At 52.2% G+C, this 16,961-nt stretch overlaps 1 protein-coding gene across 1 annotated transcript; it reads right to left on the bottom strand.

The window, feature by feature from the left end:
- Positions 1 to 1,081: 1,081 nt before the first annotated feature.
- On the bottom strand, positions 1,082 to 15,602 carry ORAI1 (ORAI calcium release-activated calcium modulator 1). Its single transcript, XM_012535523.3, has 2 exons — positions 15,017 to 15,602; positions 1,082 to 2,092 (listed from the first exon to the last, which is right to left on the bottom strand). Exons 1-2 carry the CDS (start codon positions 15,317 to 15,319, stop codon positions 1,484 to 1,486), a joined length of 912 nt encoding a protein of 303 aa, XP_012390977.2. The 5' UTR covers positions 15,320 to 15,602; the 3' UTR covers positions 1,082 to 1,483.
- Between the last annotated feature and the right edge of the window lie 1,359 nt (positions 15,603 to 16,961).

The following is a 16,961-nucleotide window of genomic DNA, read 5'->3' as shown; positions in this document are numbered from 1 at the left end:
TATATGTATAAATGATTCACTTTGTTATAAAACAGAAAGTAACACACCATTGTAAAGCAATTATACTCCAATAAAGATGTTAAAAAAACCCCAAAACACTGGCTCAGACTCTTCAAAAATGTTGATATTACAAAGGACAAAGAAAGGCTGTCCCAAATAAAAGGTGACTAAAGAGACATGACAACCCAATGCAGTGCATGATCCTGGATGGAAAAATCACTACAAGAAAGGACATGATTGGGACAAAGAGGGAAACTGAAAACGAATGTTGTTGTATTAGATAATAGTATCGCATCAATGTCAAATTTCCTGAATTTGATCATCGAATTGTGGTTCTGTAGAGGAATGTCCTTGGTTTAAGGAAGAAATCTGTAACTAATGCATATGGCTCAGGGAGAAAACATACTGTCATTCTCATTACTCACACTTTCAGTATTTGCAAATTTGCCTACTTGCTGAGGTCAAACAAGGTGACCCTCTGCCTTCTTTCAGCTCATGCTGTAAACAAGTATCCTTTTCACACTCTATTTAGTGCTACGTTTTTCACATTTTGGTGCTTTTTGTTGGTGATTTCACTACTTAAAATGGTCCCCAAGGGTAACAATGAAGTGCTGTCTAGTGTTCAGAGCACAGGAAGGCTGTGATGTGCCTTACGGAGAAAATGTGTGTTATGTAAGTTTCAGTCACAAGTGAGTGATAGTGCTGTTGTGATAGCAATAGCGTGTAAGTTCAATGTTATATATAACATATATTAAGGCATCTTTAAAAAGAAACACACAAAAAACAAGGCTGTGTATTGATTGGTTGACAAAAATGTTGTGACCAGAGGCTCGCAGGAACATAACCCCATATTTCTCTTAGGAGAAATACTAATTTAGTGTTCTGTGACTATAGAACAGAACCACTGCGAATAAGAATTGACTGTATATATATTTCAGTTACTCTTCATGGAACTTTTGGGGGTAGGTTTGAAATTTCCCAAAATGTTGAAAAAATTTTTTTTGTTTAGAGGCTCACCTATTGGGGCACCAGGAGAAATACCAGGCAGTCCAGACCCAACAAATACAGACACAAGAGGAGGTGTCCCTTATGAGTATATTTCTGTGTTCCCAAACGCACACACACGCACACAATCGACACTGAACGGGGAGGGGGGTCAAGACGGAAAGGACAGGAGGCACCCAGGTGGCACTGGCACAGGGGAGGAGGAGGGACAAAGGGAGCGTTTGTCCCCTCTCTGGCTCCCACCGGTGGCTTCAGAACAGGAGGTGAACCTGGAGCTGGAAGAACAGGAAGTGCTTATTCTCTTAGAGGAAAGTTTCAAAGTGCAGTAATTTCTCTTTAAAAAAAGCCTCTTCCCTCCACTCTCTGCCCCCTGACAAAAGCCCAGCCCCCTATACAGGCTGTCCTTGAGGCTGGGCCGGGACAAGGTCGTGGGGAAGGGCATAAGGCCAAAGCTCCGAAGTGCCCAGCCCAGGAGGGCTTAGGCATAGTGGCTGCCGGGGGTCAGGGGGTGGTCCCCTCTGTGGTCCAGCTGGTCCTGCAGGCGGGCAAACTCGGCCAGCTCATTGAGCTCCTGGAACTGTCGGTCCGTCTTATGGCTGACCAGTGAGCGGTAGAAGTGGACAGCAAAGACGATAAAGATCAGGCCGAAGGGGACCATAATGGTGGTGGAGGCGATGGCGGCGGCCTGTCCTGGGGTGATGCCGCCGGTGCTGCCGCTGACGTTGGCGGCCGCGCCGCTGGCCGGGGGCTTGCTGGTGGGCCGCACCTGACCCGGCTGTTTCTTGAGAGGCAAGAACTTCACCCAGCAGAGCAGCACGACCTCAGCCAGGAAGAGCAGCGTGCCGATAACAGTGGAGAAGGCCCAGGCCAGCTCGATGTGGCGGTGCATGCGCTCGTGGGGCGACTCTTTGACCGAGTTGAGGTTGTGCACGTTGCTCACCGCCTCGATATTGGGCAGGATGCAGGTGCTGATCATGAGCGCAAACAGGTGCACGGCCACCAGCACCGTGGTGCAGGCACTGAAGGCGATGAGCAGCCCCGGCGGGTAGTCGTGGTCAGCGTCCAGCTGCACCTCCACCATCGCCACCTGGGGTGGGGGGGGGAGGAAGAGGTGGGCTAAGTGACAGGATAGTCATGGCTCAGAAGCTCTCCTCCCATCAAGCTCTGGGACCCTGGGTAAGTCACTTAGCCTCTCTGAGCCTCAGTGTCCATATCTGTATAATGGGGATAATAAGACCCACCCACTTAGGGTTGAGAAGCGGCAGGAAGTACTGGTAGAGGGCGCAGGCTTGGAGCCCGGGCTGCCTGGATTTGAATCCCAGTTCTGCCACTCACGAGCTACGTGTCCTTGGGAAAGTCACTGAACCTCTCTGTGCCTCAACTCTCTTATTTGTAAAGTAGGGATATGGTATCAGTTAATAGGATTATTTTAACAATTAAATGAGAGCTCCTGGTAGATGGCAAACACTTCCCAAATAGTAATCACCACAAATGGTTAAAATGGTAAGTTTTATGTAAATTTCACTGACAAAAAAGTTTACATGAATGAAAAAAGGCTCCCTTCCTGTTGGCACCACACTCCCAATTCCCAAGCAGAGGTTTCTTATTGAAAATTATTCTATTTTTTAAAATAAATTTATTTATTTTATTTATTTTTGGCTGTGTTGGGTCTTCGTTGCTGCGCACAGGCTTTCTCTAGTTGCAGAGAGCAGGGGCTACTCTTCATCGTGGTGTGTTGGCTTCTCATCGCAGTGGCTTCTCTTGTGGCTGAGCATGGGCTCTAGGCACGCGGGCTTCAGTAGTTGCAGCACGCGGGCTCAGTAGTTGTGGTGCATGGGCTTAGTTGCTCCGCAGCATGTGGGATCTTTCCGGACCAGGGCTCGAACACGTGTCCCCTGCATTGGCAGGCGGATTCTTAACCACTGCGCCACCACGGAAGTCCCAAGCAGAGGTTTCCTCATGCCCTGCTCTGGGGACAAGGAGAGGGGTGGGGTGAAGGGATGAAGGCCCTCCCAGGTCATGCCCAGGCCCTTTCTGAGAACACAGTGCACCAACCAAGAAGGAATTAAGAGAGGCTTCCCAGAAGAGTTGGGCTCTGGCTGGGTGCTGCGGTGCAGTCGGCAAGCCCCAGGGCCATCTCCTCCTCCAGCCCCAGTGCTGGGCTCAGGGCCCCAGGGCTGATGCACTAGCTGCTCCCCAGTTCCTGGAGACCTGTGGATCTGGGGTCACCAGGGGCATGCTCCAGGCCCGCCACCCACCTCCTCTCACCTGGGCCTTGCAAATCAGCCCCATGTGAAGGATCCAGCTCATCAGATATGGGCCAGGAGAAGCGGGCAGTGGGCACACCGCCAGGGTCTGCCTGCCAAGGCTGGAGGGAGTGGGGAAGGAAGTGCCAATGGCAACACCATTAAGGAGAATGACCCTTCATAAAGGGTTCGCTGTGTGTGCCAGGCTCAGAAGGGGGAGGCCTGATGCTGAAATGTACCCACGAGCCCCACACCTGCCCCGACCCCTCCTTACTCCAGGGGAGGGGGTGGGCTCCTTCCTTCCCAGCTTTCTTGTTTGTAATGCCTGACCCTGTTTGCTTTCATTTCTTGTACCTCCACAGCCTTCCTAGGCCTGGAAAGGCAGTGTAGGGCAGTGGTTAGGAGCACAGGCTCTGGAACCAGGTTGCCTGCTTTGAGCCCTGACTGCTCTGCCCTTTATTAGGCTGTGAGGCTCTGGCAAGTTCCTTTAAATTTCTGGGCCTAAGTTTCCTTATCTGTAAAAAAACAGAATATTGGGGGACTTCCCTTACTTCCAGTGGGTAAGACTCCGCACTCCCAACGCAGGGGGCCCAGGTTTGATCCCTCGTCAGGGAACTAGATCCCGCATGCCGCAACTAAGACCCAGATCAGCCAAAATCAATCAATTAATTAATTAATAATTTAAAAAATAGAAAATTGGGGGAATTCCCTGGCAGTCCAGTGGTTAGGACTAGGTGCTCTCACTGCCGGGTCCCAGGTTCAATCCCTAGTCGGGGAACTAAGATCCCACAAGTTGCACGGTGTGGCCAAAAAAAAAAAAAAGACTGGTACATCACTCAGAGAGCTGTGAGGACTGAGTTAATCCCACATTAAATACTCAGTGCCTGGCACAGAGTAAACCCTCAATAAAAGAGGCTTTACTATTATTATTGTTATTCAGTTTAAAAACCTCACCCTCAATCCCAGTGTCTCTATATGAAACCCGCTGGGTTTCTATCCTCCTGTCCAGCCTGAGAAAACCAAAGCCAAATTGGCAGCCCTGGGTTTTGGCTCCAGAAACACCCTTGCTTCCCTGGGTGACCTTGGTCAAGACCTTCCCTGTTGTCTCTGAAAAAGGAGGGTATGTGGCAAAATTAAGGTCGCTGTCTAGAGCTGATCTGGGGTTGGACACTTTGAGAATTTGGTGAAAATACTGGATACTCCTTAAGACAGCCAGGTATATACAGTCATATGACTTTGCAGACAATTTCAACAGGAGTCACAGACTTCTGTCTTAGAATTCCCACAACTGATGATTGTATAAACTTTTCATCCCAGGAGTTTGTAAAATGTTTCAAGCCCATCTAAATCTGGGGCAGTGCCATGAGGATTCTGACCATTTTTAGGATCACTCACTGGTGGCCTAAGGCCAACGCTGAGACTGCTCAGCACAAGTGGGTGAGGGATGCAGGGCACCCGGGCAGGCCACCAGGGCACGGCAGGTTAAGGGCTGCACCCCGGGCTCCCTGGTCTCTGTCCCCGGGCCTGACCACACTGGAAAAGGGGGGCACCTCCGGCAGGGCGTACCTCCTGCCACGTTCCCCCCACCCCAGCACTTCCTCTTCCTGTTTTGGCCTGCTGCCCCAGAACCTGAAACCGGAGAAGGGACCAGCAGGAGAGTCTGTTGCTTGGCTGCCTCAGGTCCACTGGCTACTAATTCACTCACCTGAAATGTCCAGACCCATTAGGTGCATCAGGCCCTGAGCTGGTTGCTGGGGGTCTATACGGCGGCAGGGGCAGGGGGAACGACACACACATATACAGGTATATGTTCTCTTAAGCCTGGTATCTCTACCTCTACAGAGCCATTAAGAGTGAACTGGCTCCTCCACTTACAAAGCTGGTAACCTCTCTATGCCACAGGTTCTACAACTATAAAATAGGGGCTGTTATGAGGATTCAACAGATTAATGAATACAAAGCCCTTAGCACAAGATCTGTCATATATATATATATATATATATATATATATATATGCTTAATAAAGTGTCAATGATTACTAGCAACACTATTATTACTTTTTTACAAATGAGGAAACTGAGGCTCTGTGCAAAGGGGGTAATACCATTTTCCTCACAGCTGCTACTACAGACCGAATGTCTGCAAACCCTCTAAATTCATATTTTAAATCCTAACCCCCAAGGTGATGGTGTGAGGAGGTAGGGCCTTTGGGGGTGACTATGTCTTGGGGGTGGTGCCCTAGTGCCCTTACAGGAGAGTTGCCCCCAGCAGAGACCCCCTCACCACTCCTGCCAGGTGAGGACAGTAGTCAGTGTCTATGAACCCGGAAGCCAGCCCCTCACCAGACACTGAATCTGCTGGCACCTTGATCTTGGACTTCTAGTCTCCAGAACTGTGAGAAATAAACATCTGTTGTTTATAAGCCACCCAGCTTGTGGTATTCTGTTATAGCAGCCCAGACAGACTAAGACAATCACTGAGGGGATTAAATGAGGTCTTGACAGGGGTTTAACAAAGGGCCAGCCCCCAGAAGGTACTCAATAACTCTTAGTTAAAAAGAAAAACGCGGGGCTTAAAGTGGAAGACAAACAGCCCCTGCACGCCCTCAGCTGAGGCTGCTGAGAGCTGACCCTGTGTGCCCGTGTTCTGTTCCCTGGGGAGGGTGAGGGGCTCAGACCCCCCCACTCTGGGCCTGGCCTGCTCCAGCTCCAAACCCTCGGTACAAGGAGAATGTGTGCCCCACGGCACAGCTGGCCAGATGGCCACCTTGGCAGGACAGAGACCACCTTGCCGGACCCTCAGGCTCTAGGGCCGTACACACAGCTGTTGGGACACACCTGGCCTGGGGACACCAGAATTTCCCCCGAGGTCTTGGGCTGGTGGGGAGCCTGGGCAGCTCAGCCTGTGACGCTGGGCCTTCTGAGGAGAAGGGGCCTTGCCGTGCTCCGGAAGAAACCCCATCATCCTCGCCGGACCCTACAGTTCCTGGAACTTGGAGCACGCTGGCGGGCTGTGTGTACCGTTCCCACATTGGGGACCAAGCTCAGTGTCCTGGGGCTGCGTGAACGAATGGCTGGCACAAATCATGGCTCCTGAAGAAAACTGTTCACAGGAATAAAAACTACTGCTTTTTTCAGAATGCGTCCCACTTTGGAAATCTCCCCAAGGGCAGGGAGGGTAAAGCCAGGGGGGGCCTCTAGGAATCTGGCAGGCAACTCCCAGGGCCCCAGCTGAGTCCCAGAGAGATCAGATCAGATTGCAAGCAGCTTCGCAAGGTAAATATAGCCAGAGTGCTGGGCCGTTAACCTAAAATAAACAGCTCCCAGCCAGCCACAGGCCTGCTTAAACCTGGCCATATGGGTCCTAACGGGTGAGGAAGGGCGAGGGACGGCCAGCCCCACCTCACTCTGGTCCACGGACCTCTGACACCACCACCCCGCCACGGGGACACCAAACCTCAAGCACGAGCCAAGAAGAGGCTCCTGAGAAGGGCAGGGCCTGGCTGGCCTTGCTGGGCGTCTGCCCACCACGCCCGGATGCCAACCACTCTTCTCACTCCTGTTGGGCTCCATGGAGACCCCTGCCACCTGGCGCCGAGGCCAGGCCCTTCCAAGGCAGCCTTCCCATGCCTGGCCTGACCCGGGCGCCCAACAGCTGGAAGACACAACTCTCCTTTCCCAAGCCTGGGCTTCTCCTGTTCACTGGAGCCGCCATGCCAGTCACCCTGGGTCACCAAGCGCTGCCTGAGCCTGCTGGCCCCCCCTCCGATGCAAACTATCTATTAAGAGAGGATTGAGGGCTCATCCAGTAATTTACAAACTCTTTTGACCACCATCGACCAGTATTCCAAAGGTTTCCCTAAATAGACACACACCCATTTATAACAGAAACAAGTTTCCCCAAACAATAATTATCCTGAAAGCGTGCTAACCCAGCCTCCTCTTACACGTGACGCATGCTGCTGCTTTCTGTTTCATTCCACTCTTATTCCAAAAAAAGAACACACAAAAAACCTGCTGGTTGCGACTCAATGTCACAAGCCACTAACAGGTTGAACCTGCAGGTTGGGGGGAGGGGGTGGAGAACAGGCCTAGCCTTTCTCTTCATCCGGCTAATTTTGACGTCCTCAGGTTTTTACCTTCCAAGTCACCCCTGTTCCATGGTCTCCCAGGTGAGGACGGGGCCATTCATTCGTTCATGGACTATTTTTTTTTTTGTGGCTGCGCTGCGTGGCTTAAGGGATCTTAGTTCCTCAACCAGGGATTGAACCCGTGCCCTCAGGAGTGAAAGTGCAGAGTCCTAACCACTGGACCGCCAGAGAATTACCCTCACGGACAACTTTCATCGAGAACTTACTATGTGCCTTAAGGATCTTGTGGCTCCGCTGGAGAAAAAGCAGGAAGACAGCAGAATCCCTGCCCCAGGGAGGATGACAGGTACTAAACGTTTAGGCAAGTATTTTCAGACGGTGGTAAGTGTCCCTCCACCGACTCTCCTCCACCACTGCGCTTGCCAAACACGTTCTGAAGATGTAATGACACGTCTGGTTTCCTCCACTCTACTTCCCTGTTTCTCTAGCTTCCAGCACTGGGCCTTGTCCCTCTAGGGGCCTCACCAAACGAATATTAAAGGCAAGACTTGACCTTTGGGTATTTCAGCCCAGGGTTTCTAAAGTGTCCAAAGATAATCCTATGTAATCCACTGGAAACCCTAAGAACTCTCATGACATTCCTTTTTCAGCTCATCCTTTCAACTTTTCAATGTTTGTTTGTTTGTGTTTTTTTTGCGGTACACGGGCCTCTCACTGCTGTGGCCTCTCCCGTTGCTTGCGGAGCACAGGCTCCGGACGCGCAGGCTCAGCGGCCATGGCTCACGGGCCCAGCTGCTCCGCGGCTCCGCGGCACGTGGGATCCTCCTGGACCGGGGCACGAACCCGTGTCCCCTACATCAGCAGGCGGACTCTTAATCACTGTGCCACCAGGGAAGCCCTCAATGTTGTATTTTTATGTACTTTTTTTGTTGTTGTTTTGATTTGTCTTTATGTACTTTTTTTTTTTTTAATTTCTGGCCACACAGCTTGTGGAATCTTAGTTCCCCAACCAAGGACTGAACCCGCATCCCTGCAGTGGAAGTGTGGAGTCTTAACCACTGGACCGCCAGGGAAGTCCCCTATGTACCTTTTAATACTTATGTTTTATTAGCACACATATCATTCATTACCATACATATACGTATACATATACACATAGTGTGCATACACATGTATACAAATACTGAGCCTAGTGTTGACAATATTTTGAGCAGGGTGTGCACTCAAAAAGTTTGGAGACCACTTAAATCAGGGGTCGCCAAACTGGCCTTCAGTGTACTTCTTTGCAAATAAAGTTTTACTGGCACACAGCCATGCCCACTCATTTATCTAAGGTCTGTGGCTGCTTTTGAGCTAAAATAGCAGAATTGAGTACAGGTTTCCCCCTATAATATACCTCTGAAACCTTTTGTAAGGTGAAATGGCCTAAAGGGATGGAGCAATTACCTTAGGAGACATCTTGCTAACAGACGCACAAATAAACCGAGATTAAAGCACAGATGCTAAAAGACACAGCTCAAAGCTCTGGCGACCTGATGCCGAGATGCTGAGTGCGGTTCCGGGGAAAGGAGTTTGGTGGTGCCAGTCTCACCCCTTGGGGTGCGTGCTGCCTCTATAACGGCTCACTGCAAATGCTGTTTTCGCTTTTTACCTTTCTTTGGTAAAAGTAAAAATTCTCTTTGGGTTTCTTTCAGGTTAGTGAAAACAGGTACTAACGTAGGTCTTTCGTAAAAGCGAGGTGGTGTAAAGCGAACTTTCGAAACGTAGGGGACACCTGTAGTTATCACTGAGACTGTGTGGTCTGCAAAGCTGAAAATATTTACTTTATAGAAAAAGCTGGTCCGTTCCTGGGTTAGACCAATGCTCCCAAGAAGGGCTGTCAAACCACAGCCCCAGAAGATTCTCCTCCGAAGAGTTTGTGGTTCCATCCGTTTTCTTTTTGTTTTTTTTTTGGCGATACCGCACAGCTTGCGGGATCTTAGCTCCCCGACCAGGAATTGAACCCACGCCTTTGGCAGTGAAAGCATGGAGTCCTAACCACTGGACTGCCAGGGAATTCCCGTGTTTCTATCAGCCTAAGGCATCCCTTCTGGGGAGCATATTCAAGGCCTCTCAGAAGAAGTTCCACCAGAGAGAAACTTGCTCTTGTTTAAACTTTCTCAGTTTCATTTCTCCAGGGAATCGCCTTCCCAACATTGATTACCACAGTGCCACCTTGGGAAGCCCTAGAGCTCTCCTTCATCAGCCCTGGATCCAGCAGAAATCAGCAGAGCTCAACAGAGACCCTGGCTGAAAATTCCAGACACGTGCCACAGGCACTTGTGAAGTTTTCCAAAAGGCTTCTCGGCTAGGCAGGGAGTGCCTTCCCCTTGGGACATTCAGCAAAGTTCCATTTGTACACGGCCCAGAGTGCAGAACTGCACATCTGGAAGACTTCAAAGGCCCAGTTTTCAACTAACAGCAAGGGACACGGTGAGAGGGTGGTTGAGTAGAAAAGACTCCAAGTCAGAGGGACTGGGGCTTGAAATCTACTAGCTGGGTGATCAGAACCTCTGTAAGCCTCTGTGGAGGTGACAGTACATATGTTTAAGAGCTGTTCTGAGGACTAAGTAAGAATGAAAGAAAAGGATCCAGGCTCTTGCCTGGTGTTCAGTAAATAGTAACATCTTCAACATTATTCAAGAATTCATCATGGAACTCCTCTGCTCCAAAACCTTCCATGGCTCCCCACTGCCGATACCAGAGTTCAAACGCCCCAAACAGCAAGTCAAGGCCCTGCACCATCTAGTCTGGCTAGATTCATCTTCCTCTACTATCCCCAACACACCCTCAACTCCAGCCACACCACACTCTCTGCCTTTTCCTGGAGACCCTATAATTCCTCACCTTAGTAACTGTGCTCCTAATACTTCCTCTGATAGAGGGTTCTTCCCTAAGCCCTAACTCTACCACCCTCAAGGCTAGGCTGGAATCACATTCTTCTAAACCAGTTAACCCTTATAAAAGAAGCCCTGGGAATTCCCTGGTGGGCCAGTGGTTAAGGTTCAGTGCTTTCACTGTCGTGGGCCTGGATGCAATTCCTGGTGGGGAAACTAGGATCCCACATGCCGCAGCATGGCCAAAAAAAAAAAAAAAGCAGTCCCAACATCATGGGAACAAGGGTGAGAGAGTTTCCGTCGTACCTGGGCCAGGTACTTTTCTAAGTGCTTTGCAAATACAAATGAATCCTCACACCAAGCCTATGAGGTTGGTATTACTATTACCCCCATTTTACAGAAGAGGAAGCTGAGGCCCAGAGACATTAAGCAATTTCCCCAGGATCTCACAGTTATAAGTGGTAGACCCGGGGTTTGAACCCAAGCTGTCTGGCTCCAGAGTCCCGGTTCTTACTCTGCTCTACAATACGCGAGCCTCCCAGCTCTGTCCTCCCACCACTCTCTCTGGTGCTTCCTCTCCCGTAGCAGTGGGGCCACACCACAGTCACAGGGCCCCACAGCTTACCAGCCAGGTAACCTCGGACAAGTCATTCACTGCGGAACCACACCTACCCTCACTCCCCAGGCTGTGAAAATCACAAGAGATAGTACAAGGAGCATACTTAGTACAACGTCTAGCCTATTCCAAGAGCCCAATCGACAATGGCAATGATTACCATGAGTAAAGAGCACCAGGACTTCCCTGGTGGGGCAGTGGTTAAGAATCCGCCTGCCAATGCAGGGGACAGGGGTTCGAGCCCTGGTCTGGGAAGATCCCACATGCCGCAAAACAACTAAGCCTGTGCGCCACAACTACTGAGCCTGTACTCTAGAGCCCAAGAGCCACAACTACTGAGCCCATGTGCTGCAACTACTGAAGCCCGCGTGCCTAGAGCCCGTGCTCCGCAACAAGAGAAGCCACCGCAATGAGAAGCCAGCACACCGCAATGAAGAGTAGCCCCCGCTCGCTGCAGCTAGAGAAAAGCCCGCGCGCAGCAACGAAGACCCAATGCAGCCAAAAATAAAATAAATAAAATAAAGAATCTGCCTTCCAAAGCAGGCGACGCGGGTTCGATCCCTGGTTGGGGAACTAAGATCCCACATGCCATGAGGCAACTAAGCCCACACACCAAAACTACTGAGCACGTGGGCCACAACTAGAGAGAAGCCCGCGCGCCGCAGTGGAGGATACCACGAACCGCAACTAAGACCCGATGCAGCAAAAATAAAATAAATAAATATTAAAAAAAAAAAAAGTAATGAGCACCATGAGTAATTTGTTCCTCATCTCCACGCCCCCTGAACTCGGAACGTGTCACAGAGGCTCAATAATGCCTTATGATTTGAGCCCTTCCTTCCAACTCATTTTCAGAGAAATTCCAAGCAGCTTCTGAACCCACTCTGGAACCTGGGAACAAAAGGGTGCTGGCAGGTGGAGAACTTGAGGAGGCAGATAATCCAAAACTAATTGATCCCAGCTCACAGAAAGCATTTTGTTTACCCTTCCCAATTATCTACTGCTTAGGCTAACGTTACAGGCTGCCCTCCCCAGCACACCACGACGGCTGCGTGTGCTCACCGCGGCCCCAAGGGGACAGGGTCAGGCCGAGGCTGGCTGCCTCTTGCTGAGAGGTAAACTGAGGCACAGATGGCCCGAGTCATGGCACCCTCGGCTCAAGGAGCACTTGCAGGCTGCTGATCATGTGCTACATCCAGGGCCCCTGGTTTTAAGAGTCTGGGTGCTGAGCCCAGACAAGTTCTGCCGTTTCTGGAAATGCCATCAGGAACGGGAATCTTGTCTGAAGATAATTCCTCAATCCTTCGTGGGCCATCAGACCTTGTAATGACTCCGCATGCAAGTCCACGGGAGAACAGAATATGTGCCTCCTTTGCACACATGAGAAAACTGGCCCCGAAGACTAAAGCCGCTGTCTGAGGTCCCATGGCCTCAGGGCACCTGGCCAGGCCCTTCCACCCATGAAGGGGGAGTCTCTCCATCCCCTCCAGGCTCTTGGGAGACCCTCCCTCAATCTCACCTTGTGCGCTGGTGAGTCTGGCATCCTCACCAACTCTCCCACCCTTGGAAATCAAAGGTCACGTCATGTCACTTCTTCTGGTGTTCCAGGTCTCTAGGAAGGAAGCCCTCTGGGGGCAGGAAGTTGGTTGTGCTGACTCACAGGCCAAGGGAGAGTAGTCCAGGAAACCTGCTCACTCTAGTTTCCATGGCGCTTGGCTGTGTGGCACCCCTTCCTCTCCAAGTATCCTTCACGAGGCTGGGTGGCTTTGGTGGGATCGGGATGCGGGCAGACCCGCCCTGCTGAGCACCCGCTCTCCACCCTAACGCCATCTCTTCCACTCATTTCCAGACTCATGGCAAATGCACTCTCTTTTAACTGCTTCCCCAGAACAGAGGCTGGTTATGGGGTTTAGCCTTCCCGGCTGGCAGAATTTTGGGGATTTCATCAGTGGAGCCAGGAAGCCTTCTCCACCCTGACTGGGTAAAATAAAGGTCCCCAAGAAACAGCCTGGGTGAGTCAAGGCCCACCAAGTGCCTCTGGCCACCCCTGCTGCCTGACTTCCCCACACTGTTTTTAGCAAGAGGAAGAGGGAGATGACATCTGATTAGGAGGCCCGGCTTCTAAGACACGATTCAAGAAGGCAGGAAAGCGTCACCCATCAGCTCCTTACTTCTCCTGGAGTGGGAAGGGGCCTGGGCAGCTGTGAATTTATGACCCCAAGAAAAAGAGGAATAGGCAGGGCTTCCCTAGTGGCGCAGTGGTTGAGAGTCCGCCTGCCGATGAAGGGGACGCGGGTTCGTGCCCTGGTCTGGGAGGATCCCACATGCTGCGGAGCGGCTGGGCCCGTGAGCCATGGCCGCTGAGCCTGCGCGTCCGGAGCCTGTGCTCCACAACGGGAGAGGCCACAACAGTGAGAGGCCCGCGTACAGCAAAAAAAAAAAAAAAGAAAAAAGAAAAAAGAAAACAGAGGAATATAAGCATCCCACCATCTGAAACCCAGAGAGCTGCTGTGAAGAGCCGACACCCACCCCCTAACTGTAACATTTTATTTTGCTTAAGAGAAGTTTTTCTGCTCTATTTCTCGTTCCCTACAAGGCCTGGTCCTAACAGGTCCCTGGCAGGACATGGCTCAAAGCTCCATACACCACAAATGGTACAAGTGTCCAAGAGAGTTCTGGATGTCAGCCGTCCTGGGTTCAAATCCCGCTCCAGCAGGTGAGCTGTGTGGCCTCGGGAAAGTCCCATGAAAAAACTACCTCAAAGGGTGGTCGAGGACTTAGTGCATAAGTTAGGGAACCTACACAGTGCCAAGCACCTAGTGGGTGCTTGGTAAGTGTCAGCTATTCCTAGGATTTGGGGCTGATAGAACAGCACCCCTTCATATAGACCTAAATTAAAAGCTAGAGTGACACTTCTTACAAACACACACATTCTCTCCTCCCCTCTCAAAGGCTTCCTCGATTAAATTCTGAAAGTCAGAGAAACTCAGTAGCAGCCTTCATTCACCAATTCAGAAACCGAGGCCCACATAGGGATTAGTCTGAGGGCGCACAGGCAGCAAGTGGCAGAGCCGGGAGAGCTCTTCCCCAACCTCAATCACCTGGCCTTTCCACCGTGGCCCCAGGGTGCTCTGGGACTGCTAAGGGCTTCTAAAAAGTTCTTGCTCCCGTGCATCGCCCACTAGTTTGAGGAGCACAGGGAGAGTGCCAGGCACGCTCCTTTCCCAAGAAAACACGAAGGGTGCAGCCACCCCTCCCTCAAGGCCAGGGACTTACCTCACTCACTGGTGAGGCAAGAGTGCTCTGGGCTAAAAACCTTGGGGGAGGGGGAGCAGACCCCATTCATGCAGGCTGAGGTCACTGAAAGTGATTATCAGGGCTTGTTCTGTAGCTCCCTGCCCTGGGAGACTCCAAGATCGCCAGCATGAAGGCATCCTCGGGGCCACTTCTCAGCCCAACTTGCAGCCTCACCTACCCTACTCCCCAGAGGCTGGTTCTCACTCCGACCCAGCCCGAATGGGGAGCGGAAACTAAGTCCACCAGCTACATCAAGAAAGAGCCCATTCAACGGGAACATGTCCCATGCTGCTCCCCCACACCCAGTGACTCACTGGCAAGTTTCTGGAGAAGAAACTGAGGTGGGGAGCGGTTGTCAAACCCCCAGGCTGAGGCCTCGGAAAATGCCATAGGAGACAGGGTGTCGGGAAATCCCCTCTACCAGGTAATAAAATAACCTGGCCTCAAGTGTGGGGGAACTAGGGAGACGCCTCAGGAGTCCTTTACCTCCCAACCTCCTGATACCTGCTTCCAAAGAGATCAGTCCACGTTATGTCTTTCCTTTCCCCCTGAACATCTGTGGGAATGTCTTCTTACAGATCTACGTCGAGGATCCTGCTGTTTCTCCCTCCTTGCTGCATCAAGCTTGCCCATCTGAAGGTATCTGAGCCCCCCAACCCTGGACATGTGTATGATACCGTCTCCCACATCGGGTGTCACGTGTCGCCCACCTCTCATGTCCAGCACCTCTGGACCCCTCCCGCGTCCACGACAGCTTTCTCCCAGCTCTTCCCTTCACCCCCAGCCCGCCTGGCCCGCCCAGCCAGCTCCCCTGTGGGCCCCGTCAAGTCTGCGGGCGACAGTGGCCAGACCTGAAAGGGGGCAGGGCACGGCGGCCCGAGCTCACCATGGCGAAGCCGGAGAGCAGAGCCGAAGTCCGGCTGGAGGCTTTGAGCTTGGCGCGGCTCAAGTAGAGCTTGCGCCAGGACAGCGCCTGCATGGAGTGCTCGTTTAGGCTCATCACCTCCGAGTAACTCTGGCCGATCCAGTCCGGGTAGGTCACGGCGGGCGGCGGGGGCGACGGCGACCCCGGGGGCTCCCCGTCCCCGCTGCGCCGGTGGCTCCGGCGGCTGCCGCTGGTAGTGTTGCCGCAGCTGAGGGGAAGCTCAGGGCTGTTGCTGCTCGGGGGCGGGGCGGACTCCGGATGCATGGAGCACGCTGAAAAGGCGCGGGCCGGCCCAGGCGCCTGCGAAGGCAGCGGCCCCCACCACCCCCCGCACCTCCGCCTCCGCCTCCGGCTGAGGCAGCCGCCGCCTGGGCCCCTGCGCGGGTCCGGCCTGACCCGGCCGGCCGCTAAAGACGAGAAGGTCGAGGAAGCGACTACAGCACAACCTCGCCAGCCCGCCACGCCGCTTGCAAAAGCCCGGGTCTGCAGAGACGAAAGCCTGCGCGCGAGGCAGCGTCCCGGATCCCCGGGCCCCGGACCCCCGGCGCGCGCCACGATTGGCCGCCGCCGCGGGCTGATTTGCATGCTCCCCGCCCACGAGGGGGTGGGCGTGGCCTGCGCGAGTCAGGTGACTCGTCCCATCGGACGGTACTGCCCACAGTCCCTGGCCCCGCGCCGTCAGCGTCCGCGCCTCTTCCTGGAAGTGCCCCAGCGCCCGGGCCTCACGGCTCTCCTGCTGCCGGCGCCTCACATCTCCACAGCTGCTCCAGTGGCCCTTCTTCCAGAGCTCGGACTCCTGGGTCGCGCCACCTGAAGTCACCTCTGGGCGCCTCCTGAAGCCCGTTTCCCCCTTGGAACAAGGTGACTCAAGGTCTGCAGAAAAAAAGCAGACTGTGATCTGGAGTTCATTCATTCTCTATTTATTGAGCACCTGCTGGGTGCCAACACTGTTCTGGGCACTGAGGGTAGGGTGGTGAACAAAATGGACAAAATCCCCTGCCTTCGTGGAGCTTACATTCTAGTGGCGGAGACACGCAAACACCGAGGAGTAAATTATAATAGTTTAGAAAGTGATACATGTATAGAAAAAAATAAAGCAGGGAAAGGGGGCACTGGTAGTGCGGGGGCTGCAATTTTAATTGAAAATGCTCTGGACAAGGTGTTTTGTTGTTGTTGTTGTTTTAGGGCTGGGATTTTTTTTGTCTGTTTTGTCCAACTCATTCACTTACAGTTCACTGTCTTCTGAAACAAGCCGGGGTGCAGGATCATAAACCCATTCAGTAAGTTTACTGCGCACCTATCAAACGCTAGGCTGAGGGATTCCAAGAAAATGGTAACTTTCATGGAATCTTATAGTTTAGTGAAGAGAACAGGCAAACAACAAACAAAATAAGTTCACATCTTTCTGACTTGGTCACTTTTGAGCTGAGACCCGAACCAGCAGTGCAAAGAAGCAGGGACCTGCTTTCCAGGGGTGGAAGGGAACAGCAGATGCAAAGACGCTGAAGCAACGATATCTGCCCGTTGGATCATTAGGAGGCCAGTTAAGCTGCAGAATACTGGAGGGCAGAGGGGCAGTGGGGGTAGAGTAGTGAGCTAAGAACTGTTCCCTAGGGTATCGACTCCAGGAGGGCAGGGACCTTCACTGTCGGTTTCACAACTCTACCCCCAGCATCTAGAGTTATTGCTTGGCACACTGCTCAGTAAATATCTGTTGAATGAATAAGTGCGGGAGAGAAAGGAATGAGTGAAACTCATAATTAGCCCAGAGTCAAGTCACAAGCATGCGGCATTCCAGGTCAGCTATGTGAAATTTAACTCTTGTCACCACTAGAGGGCGCCCCTCCACTCACCCACATTATGGGCTAAAACTGAAGGCCCCCTCCTCCCGAAAGTCTCTGGGATT

This window comes from Orcinus orca, chromosome 15 (assembly GCF_937001465.1).
Source record: "Orcinus orca chromosome 15, mOrcOrc1.1, whole genome shotgun sequence".
In the NCBI taxonomy this organism is placed as follows: Eukaryota; Metazoa; Chordata; class Mammalia; order Artiodactyla; family Delphinidae; genus Orcinus; species Orcinus orca.
Note: the sequence above shows the minus strand (reverse complement) of the source record. Positions and strands in the feature narration are given on the sequence as shown.